At 45.4% G+C, this 10,456-nt stretch overlaps 1 protein-coding gene across 1 annotated transcript; it reads right to left on the minus strand.

Annotated features, from left to right (window-relative positions):
- Positions 1–682: 682 nt before the first annotated feature.
- Positions 683–8,682, minus strand: LOC131452454 (sodium- and chloride-dependent creatine transporter 1-like). Its single transcript, XM_058622383.1, has 13 exons — positions 8,288–8,682; positions 7,231–7,362; positions 6,808–7,075; positions 6,424–6,556; positions 6,121–6,255; positions 5,379–5,482; positions 5,044–5,168; positions 2,783–2,895; positions 2,457–2,594; positions 2,264–2,366; positions 2,073–2,173; positions 1,709–1,879; positions 683–1,629 (listed from the first exon to the last, which is right to left on the minus strand). Exons 1-13 carry the CDS (start codon positions 8,586–8,588, stop codon positions 1,495–1,497), a joined length of 1,959 nt encoding a protein of 652 aa, XP_058478366.1. The 5' UTR covers positions 8,589–8,682; the 3' UTR covers positions 683–1,494.
- Between the last annotated feature and the right edge of the window lie 1,774 nt (positions 8,683–10,456).

The raw sequence follows: 10,456 nt of genomic DNA on the forward strand, positions 1-10,456 counted from the left end.
GCTCTCGTTGGCTGGCCAATCACAACACAGTTCACGTTCTGGGGGTGTGGTTTTGGTCTGAAACAGCGCGGCTGACGAGAGCGTCAGTGAGGAGATATTTTGATCGGCTCGTTTGCAGCGATTAGGAGGATTTTAACCATGAAAACAAGTTAATATATGTAAGTAGACCTCCATAACTAACATATATGTGTGATACAAGCATTCTATGTCGTCTTTAATATCCAGACCTCTGCAGCAGGCACAGGTTTGGAGAAGTGACCGTGACCACAGTGCAGAACAGAGCAGCACAGCAGAGAGTGACGGACGACGTGCTAACCCTAGCCACCGCTGGCTCGCCGGATTCGTCTATTTTTGGAGTAATCAAAGGTCAAAGTTCACTTTCAGCAACAAAAATTAGGTTAATCTATGAAGTGGCATAAAATACACAATTTTACACATTAGTGAACATTAGTTTAACATTAGTGAGCATTTAGTAAGCATCAGTGAACATCTGTTTATGTGAACATGAATACGCTCATACGTTCACACATGTATATTATTTATTACTGTCTTTGCTGCTGTAAATATCCATGTTGTGGGAATAATCACAGTTTACTGATGAACATGAGAAGTCACGTTTTTCACGTACGCCTGTAACTTAAGTTCACTGACTGAGACAATGACTCATTTTTACAACAACTATAAAATTCTCTTCTTATTGGTCCGGCCAAAGGTGACTGTTCAACTTTACACACACTAACACACACACAAACAAATACAATATATGAGGGACAATATATTATCACTGGTTTTTTACAAGATCTAAAGGCTCAAAATAAGTTCTAAAACAAGAAAAATATTTGATGAACAATCAAAGTTCTCTCTTTAAAACCTTTATTAACAATTTGTAACTATGTCATAAATAATACGACTTCAAAATACATTTACACATGTCAATTATAAATTGTACCTAACTGTGAGCCTTTAAATAAAATAAAAAAACAACCACAGTAAGGCACAGGATGATTGTGGTGCAGTGGTGCAGAGTATTAAGTGGTCTATGGAGACCCCTAGTGGTCTTTTTTCACATTGCTACCAGGCTGTAACTATTGCATGTTGTCTTCCTGGTTATGTTTGTGTATCATTTACATTAGAATTTGAAGAAGAAGATTTAAAGTTTTTCTGATCCAACACTGACTCCAGACTTTTGCTCATCTGCACGTCGTCATACGCATAATTCACAATATCACATGTTAATGAGAGGATGAAGAATTAAATAGATCAAGTTAGATCAGAACAGGTTCAATCAGATCAGATAAAATTGGACATTCATAATCAGACTGATTTGAAGTGACATCATTTTCACTCTGATCACATGACAGAAGAACAGTCTGTGGGCGTCGGCCTAAACTGTGTGTAAATGTGAGATCATTGGTCATTGATCAGCTGCTTCATTGATCTGTTTTGTTGTTGTTCTCATCTCCATGGTGATGACCGGTCGACTGTAGGTCGAGGTCATGGCGGCGACATGTCGTGGGCGAGGCGGCTGGAGATGGAGCTCTGCAATTGGTCGATGCCCGGCGTCAGGGGCGTGGCCATGTACTCCAGGTGATGAGCACCCCACACTGGTGTGGTCAGGTAAGACCAGCGCTGCAACACACAAGTCAGTGTTCAGGCGTCTGATTGGTTACGTGGCGTGTGTGATTATGTCACGGTGGGCGGAGCTAACCTCAGCGAAGGAGCCTTTGGCTCTGAAGAGTTTGTAGATGAAGGTGAGGGGAATACAGAGCATGGAAGACAGCGCCAGTAACCAGCCGATCACCTCGCCCCACCACGGATACACGTACACGTTGTTGTACGTCAGACGTTTGTAGGTGATCAGATGAAACAGGAAGATGCTCTGCAGAGGGGGCGGAGCCACCACACTCGTAAAAACTTGCATTATATTATCAACGTCATTCACATGAGATAATGAAATAAGAAAAATGTAACCATTGTACTTTGTAAATGAAATGTTCTGTGATTTTGAGTGTAAAACTCGTAACCATAGCGATGAGTGAAGTGTGTGTGTGTGTGAGCATGTGTCCTCTCACCATACACACACATGGAGTCACAAACAACCAGCACCACTTGACCCAGAAGAATGGACGATACCCAATCATACGAGCGATGTCGTCCATGTAGCGGTCAGCACCTGCACACGGTCAGACCACAGGAAGTGACATCATTAGATCAAACAGTGACACGTTCAACTTCAACATGTGTGTGTGTGTGTCTGACGTACCATAGACCCAGGCCACGATCACACACTCCCAAAAGGCCTGCCACAGCAGAGTCATTCCACTGGCAGAGTAATAATCGAACAACGTGAAGACGTACATTCCTCCCTGCACACACACATGTTTTTGTTTTGAAAAATTAAAAGTTGTAGTAAATCATATGACAACATCATCATCGTCAGTGTGTGTCCTCGTCACCTGCGTCACCATGGAGATACCAATGATGAGGCAGAGCAAACAGCAGATCACCAGCGTGATCTCTCTCTTATAACGATGCTGATGCTGTACTGGAAACAGATCCAGGATTCCTGCGACGAATCCTTCCACCCCTACAAACTGAGAGACAGACAGACAGACAGACACAGAAAGAGAGACAGACAGACAGACACAGACAGACAGGACAGACAGGACAGACAGAGAGATTTAAACATAGAGTCATGGTGATGGTGATGGAGATGATCATCACCTTGTGACGTCATGATGACAGTGTGTGGTGAAAGTGAAGGATTGTGGGAGTTGATCACCTGACTGTCGAGGCCAAGCAGCAGCAGCATGATGAAGAAGAGCACTGCCCACAGCGGTGACCCGGGCAACAGCGAGACTGCCTTTGGATACGCGATGAAGGCCAGACCTGGACCTGGACCACAACACAGACATTACTGAACACCACTGATCAATGATTATTGATTGACTGGTGAATGGCGATTAGTTAGTTTCAGTCCTGATCATTCCATATCTAGAGGTTTTATGTCCCGCCCAACTTTGAAAGTGTCTATCCATCATCCATCCATCTTCTACCACTTATTCAAGTTCAGGTCGCTGGGGCAGCAGCTTGAGCAGAGAAGCCCACACTTTTCTCTCCCCTCCCACTTCGTCCAGCTCTTCCTTGGGAATCCTGAGGCATTCCAAGGGCAGCCGAAAGCTATAGTCACCTTGGTCTTCCTGGGGGCCTCCTCCTGGTGGGACATGCCCGAAACACCTCACCAATGAGGCGTCCAGGAGGCAAGCTAACCAGATGCGGAGGTGCAGAGGCTCTATTCTGAGCCCCTCCCAGAAGACCGAGCCCAGACACCCTGCGGAGGAAACTAATTTCGGTCGCTTGCATCCGCAATCCTGTTCTTCTGGTCACGACCCACAGCTCGTGGTGAGGGTAGGAACGTAGATCGACCGGTAAATCCTTCTTCACCATGACGGACCGATGCAGAGCCTGCATTACTGTGGTCACCGATCCCACCTGTCGAAGACCCCGAGATACTTGAATTCCTCCATTTGGGGAAAGATCTCATCCCGACTTGATCAATACCATGGTCTCGGATTTGGAGGTGCTGATTCTCATTAACAGCTGGGTGTGAACATTCTCCAACGAGAGTTGTAGGTCAGGACCCAGTGAAGCAAACAGGTCCATATTATGTGCAAAGAGCAGTGAGCCAATTCTCAGTCCACCACACCGGACCCCCACAACACCCTGGCTGCATCTAGAAGTTCTGTCCATAAAAGTGGGGATTGGGTGCTGCCGATCTCAACTTGGGACGTTGTGGGTTGGGGGTGGGAGTACTTTGAAGACCCCCTCAATCCCACCAACATGCCTTCCAATAAGGAAGCTTAGTCTGGGGACTCAGAGGTGGGCTCTCCTATCTCTGGGGCTGAGGTGGCCAAAGTGGTTAAAAAGCTCCTCAGTTGCAGAACCCCAGTGGTGAATGAGATCCACCTGGAGTTCCTTAAGGACTGTCTTGGTTGACGGTCTCTGTAGCATCAGGTGGGACAGTGCCTCTGGATAGCAAACTGGGGTGGTGGTCTCCTTCTTTAAGTAGGGGACTGGAGGGTGTGTTCCAATTACAGTGGGATCACACTCAGCCTCCCGGGTAAGGTCTATCCGGGGGAGAGGAGGGATAGTTGAACCTTAGGACTCTCTACTCCACAGAGTCCTGGAGGGTTCATGGAAGTTTGCCCAACCTGTCTACAAGTGTCCCCATTCATTCAAATATCAGTTTGTAAACCACTCACTCTCCCACACCAAAGTCCATAGAGAAAATTACAAACCGATTCAGTCCAGCCTACATCCAGGACATGATCAAAACCACTCCGCTCTGCATCGGCAAACCGGCTTGCTGCCCCCTTACTGAGAGGATCGCAGAGGCAATCACAGAACTCGAGACTGTTTGCTGTCCTAGCTCCCAAATGGTGGAACGAGCTCCCCATCGACATCCGGCAGAAAGCCTCCACATCTTCCGCCGCCGACTAAAAACACATTTCTTGCGACTCTACCACGACGACAAAAAAAACCCCACTTGCTTATACATCGCACTTATGACTAGCACTTTATAGTTTGGCTTACTTGAAGCTCTTACTTACTTCTAGCTCTTGTTTGTACCCAAATGTTTAAATGCACTTATTGTAAGTCGCTTCGGATAAAAGCGTCTGCTAAATGACATGTCATGTAATGTAATGTAAAATCAGTGATTTTAGCTCACAGGGACACAGGAGCTGCTGGTCTACTGCTGCCTCGTGTGGTCACTTTGTGTCACTGAGGTAAATCCGAACAAAGGATTTCAAACCCTGAAGTGACAAAATAAGACATTTGAACTTAGTGATGGAGGCAGCAGTGGATCAACAACTCCTGCAACTCCCGTGTGCTTTGATGTCAAAATCACTGATTTTCTCTATGGGGTTTGATGTGGGAGAGTGAGTGGTTTACAGACTTCAGTTTGCCGTCTCCTCAGAAGGAAACACTGCAGATCTGATTCTCTGTGTGTGTGTGTGTGTGTGTGTGTGTGTGTGTGTTTACCTGATTTAACCACCTGTGAGATTTCAACTCCCTGCTCTGCAGCCATGAAGCCCAGAGTAGAGAAGACGACAAAACCAGCGAAGAAACTGGTTCCACTGTTGACGAAGGCGAGGATGAAGGCGTCTCTGCACAAACAAGACAACACACACTTCATCCATCGTGTGCGTGTGTGTTTCTATTTTTGTGGGGACATTTTGTGAGGTCCCATGAGGTTAAAGGGCGATTTTCATGGTTAAGACCTGGTCTTAGGGTTAAGGTTATTCTAAGGGGTCAGGATTATGTCGATGAGGTTTTAGAAAAGCAAAACAATGTGTGTGTGTGTGTGTGTGTTGTACTTGTGGCAGTCGTTGTCAAAGCGGTTGTAGCTTCCCAGCGCCGTCAGAGCACCAAGGCCGATTGCGTACGAGAAGAAGACCTGTGTCCCGGCGTCTATCCACACCTGCACAGAGGTCAGAGGTCGAATCTTGTCTTAATCGTTGAGTCAAAGTCACAGAGAAGAATCAAACATGGCAGTTTCTACCACCATGTTATAAACAGATCAGACACAGTGAGTCAGTGTGTGTTTGGTTGGTTATTTGTTCGTTGTAACAGTTGTAAACGTCTGGTTATTTCTCTTTTCCTGGACGACTGAAGTCTGAAGAAACAACCAGGAGCCTCGTAATCATGTAGAAGGACATACACAGTCACAGCAGCCTGGCTCCTCCCCGTTATGGGATGTCATCCCATTAATGTGGTCACTCTGACAGCAACTGCACGTCCAAGCTGATCCCACACATGTTCAATGGGGTTGAGGTCAGGAGGTCAGGGGGTCATTCCATCCTCTCCAGCTGTCATCCTGGAGGACGGAGGACGGTCACAGGCTGTGGAGACGTCTCATTTCTTCAGACTTCAATTGTCCAATAAACGACACCAAACAAAAATAAAGTGTTTGTCATCGACACAAATTTAACTCTGCTGCTTAACGTTCAACGACAAAGACTTGATCTAACAAACACACACTGACTCACTTTTTCTGATCAGATGTTTTACACACACACACACACACACACACACACGCACACACACACACAAACAGACCTTAGCCTGGGACAGCTTGGACCAGTCAGGACTGATAAAGTACATGATTCCATCATAAGCACCAGGGAGAGTCACACCTCTGACCAGCAGGATGAAGAGGGCCAGGTACGGGAAGGTGGCTGTGATGTAGACCACCTGAGACACACACACAAACACACACACACTCACCTGGGGAATGTAATTGGTGTTGCTTTGGTTCACAGACATAAACGTTGGCTTTTCAGCATCAACATCGGCGAAACAAAGTTCCTTAACGCACACACACAAACATACAGAAACACACAAAACCACACACACACATACCTTCCCGGTGGATTTGACTCCCTTCCACACACAGAAATAAACAATCACCCACGCGGCCATTAAACACAGCAGGATCTCCCAGTTCAGACGTCCAGGTTCATCCAAACCAGACGAGATGTCCAGCACCTTGTTCCTGGACAGACAGAGAACAGGTGAGGGACAGACAGAGGACAGGTGAGCAGCAGTGTGTGTTGTAATGATGTCTTCTGTCTTCTTCTCGTCTCTGATCACTAACATGCTGCAGTTCAAATGTTGACAGAAGACTCAGTGAGGACAACATCATTAAATATTCATTTCGTCTTTTAATTCAACAACACAATCAACGTCATCAATGCCCCGCCCACTACCACTTGCCCCGCCCCCCTGACAGAAGACAGAACTTACTCCCAGAACTCGACGATGGGTGAGCTTGCGTTTGCCAGCTGGGCACAGGTCATGTTGCCGGTGATGGTGATGTTGGCGAGGCTGCGGTTTTTACAGTCCTGGTGCTGGAAAGTCTCCACGCAGCTGGGTGTGTTCCATTCGTTATCACAGGTGGACCAGGGCAGGGTGGAGCTAAATGACTTGACCAGGTAGTAGAGGCCCCAGGCCAACACCATGATGTAGTAGGTGTTACAGAAAAACACGATGACCATGGAGGCGTAACCCAGACCTGAGGGGCGTGGACAGCGTGTCACATGACTCCCTTCATTCTGCACATACATGTGTTCAATCACAGACTGGCTCAATGTTTTTTGTAAATCAAATGTTACCATGGCAACACAACCTCAGCTGGGATATTGATATTGATTGATATCAAAGTGTCACCTTTAAAAAGTGGCGCGATGTTCCACACGTTGATTCCGCCGGCCTTCATGAACTGACCCAGAGAGATTTCTAGGAAGAAGACGGGGATTCCTCCAACGAAGACGAAGAGCAAGTAAGGAATCAGGAAGACACCTGCAGGACACACACACATACACACATACACACACACACACACACACACACACACACACACACACACTATCAGAACAAATATACACACACACACACACACACACTATCAGAACAAATATACGACAGGACCTATGACACAGGCCTACAACAGGACCTACGACACAAGCCCTCACAACAGGACATACGACACAGGCCTACAACAGGACCTACGACACAGGCCTACAACAGGACCTACAACACAAGCCTCCTACGACAGGACCTACGACAGGACCTACAACACAGGCCTACGACAGGACCTACAACACAGGCCTACAACAGGACCTACAACACAGGCCTACGACAGACCTAAGAAACAAGTCCCCTACGACGGGACCTACGACACAGGCCTACAACAGGATCTATGACAGGACTTACGACACATGCCTACAACAGGTCCTACGACACAGGGCTACAACAGGACTTATGACACAGGGCTACAACAGGACCTAAGAAACAAGTCCCCTACGACAAGACCTACAACACAGACCTACGACAGGACCTACGACACAGGCCTACAACAGGATCTACGACAGGACTTATGACACAGGCCTACAGCAGGACCTATGACAGGACTTACGGCACAGGCCTACAACAGGACCTACGACACAGGCCTACCTACGCCAGGAGCTATGACACAGGCCTACGACAGGATCTACGACACAGGCCTACTTACGACAGGACCTACGACACAGGCCTACTTACGACAGGACCTACAACACAGGCCTACAACAGGACTTACAACAGGGCCTACTAATTCTGTAAATGCTTTGTTTTTGGGGAAAAACTCACAAATGTCAACTCTCATGTAGACCAATCACAGACTGTCTCAATGGGGGAGGGCCTTCAGCTGTGTGTTTGTGTGTGCATGTTAGCATGTGTGTGTTACCTCCTCCATTCTCATAGCACAGGTACGGAAACCTCCAAACATTTCCAAGTCCTACAGCGAAGGCAACGCAAGACATGATGAAGTCCATCTGCCGGGTCCATGTCTCCCGCTCCTGGTATACTGGCCCCACCCCCGGGACCACGCCTTCTTTCTTGTCTGGACCATCGCCGGAGTTCGTCAACACGACCATCTGTGGGACGTTAGGTGCTGCTGAGGACACATACTCATCACCATTGGATGGGTTCTTCTTGGTCTCCTCCAGGAAAACCAGAGAAACAGGGGAGGCGGGAAGACTCTCCATCGGAAACCAGAACCAGTTCACAAAACTAGTCTCAGTCCAGAAACCTGGCTAGAACCAGAACCAGTAGTACAAAAACCACTGAAGAGCAAGTCTCTCCACTATGTGGAGACATAACTGTGACATGGTGGTAACAGAACTCTAGATGATTTCATCCTTTCATCATCAAACATTTCTTTTTCCTTTTATGATCGTTGTCATCTGTGAGTCACACATGGAGAAATGCTGCCACCTATCTGTCTGAATGAATGACTTCATGCACTTCTATGAACATCAGCCAGTGGAGTTCTTACCTAAAGATACAATCGTCCACACCTGGTGAGTGAGTGAGAGAGAGTGCGTGAGAGTGCGTGTGTGTGAGTGTACAGACTGGAATAAGACGCATTCCTACCAACGAAGAAGAGAACGTTGCTACATCGACATCAGTGAGAGAAAAGAAACAAACAGGAAGTTTGTGATTTTACTCAGTTTAATATTTGTTTGGTTAAACTTTACATTAAAATGTAAAAAAAGCAAAAACAAAACTGTTTAAAACATTTTAAAAAAAACAAATACAAAAACAATATGAAAATATGAAAATATCTTTTTTCTTATTTTAACTTGAGTGGGTTTTTTTACAGTGTGAGGTCATTTTGGTTATTTTTGTTTTTGTGTAACAGAAAAATATTTTTGAAATAACTCAAAAACAGGGAGCGCCCTCTGGTGGACAAACAAAATCAAATACTGTGTTGATCTGGTTTAAAAAAAGAGAATTTAAATAAAGTGCAACAAATGTGTTGTTTTGTAACAAACAAAAAACTCACGTTAACAACAAAACTCTAATCTAATAAAGATCTATAATAATAAAGAGAAAAACAAGAAACTCATTTAAAGTGGACTGTTCAGATCTTTGTTCCTACCGATAATAATTATTTACATTACATTTTTAAGATTAATATTTCTGAAGAAAAAATAGAGATGTTACTCTTATACAAATGTAAACAAGAGACTTATTAAAAATATTATGTATGTACATGTTAAAATAAAATCTAATGAATCAAATGTTAAAATGTTTGATTCAGGATTTCTCAAAGTGTTTTTCATTATCATTAATATTAACATTATTATTATTATCATCATTATTATTAGTTTAACATCTTGTAATTTCTTGTTTGTTGCATCGTCTTCCACGGTGTTTGTTTGAGTTTATTTTGCGTACAGTTAGCGTCATGTGATCAACGGCCATGGCCGTCATGTTCCAGTAACAGCCAGAGGAGGAGGAGCCAAATGTGATGACATCAGCAGTTTGAGGGCCAGCAGCTGATCAATCAGGAGCCTTTCTGCTTACCCGCACACCTGAGAGAGAGAGAGAGAGAAAGAGAGAGAGAGGAAGAGCTTGTCAGGACATACGGTGGCCTTCACAGACCACACAGTTGGAAACACTTTCAAAACTCCCTCTTTCTTGTTTCCTCTTTCATTTTGTGCAGCAGGTTTTTATGTGGGCGGAGCCTTTCCTCCTCATTTGCATACCAATCTTGCTGTTAAAAATCAAAGGTCAAAAGGAAACCAGTTTAAAATGGTTTTGGACCAGTTTAAACCAACTGATCAAACACAGCATGTTGATGGTGAAGGGGTGTGGTTTACTGGGAGCTGTGGAGGCGGAGCCACAATTCTACGGCAGGTTCTTCTTTATGGTCCATGTGCAGGAACCAGAAAAACTCCTCCTACATTCAGCAGTGACTCCTCCCAATCATCATCTACACCACTGTTTCTCTAGAAGCATCACCAGGGGGTGGAGCCAATCATTGAAGAAAAAAAAAGGCAGATGTGAATTTTGTTAAAAGGGTAAATGTCACAAGTATGGAAGCTCAGAGCGGCCAAAATAAGTGGAT

Source organism: Solea solea, unplaced genomic scaffold (assembly GCF_958295425.1).
Source record: "Solea solea unplaced genomic scaffold, fSolSol10.1 scaffold_83, whole genome shotgun sequence".
NCBI classification, from domain to species: domain Eukaryota; kingdom Metazoa; phylum Chordata; class Actinopteri; order Pleuronectiformes; family Soleidae; genus Solea; species Solea solea.

What these genes read in the sequence shown, in the direction of transcription:
- LOC131452454 (XM_058622383.1), bottom strand. Translation starts at nt 8,588, where the DNA reads ATGGAGAGTCTTCCCGCCTCCCCTGTTTCTCTGGTTTTCCTGGAGGAG. An exon ending in CCAAGCTGTCCCAGGCTAAG is followed by an intron (nt 5,483 to 6,120) that starts GTCTGTTTGTGT and finishes ACCTCTGTGCAG; the next exon opens with GTGTGGATAGACGCCGGGAC. An exon ending in GATCGTGGCCTGGGTCTATG is followed by an intron (nt 2,174 to 2,263) that starts GTACGTCAGACA and finishes GACCGTGTGCAG; the next exon opens with GTGCTGACCGCTACATGGAC.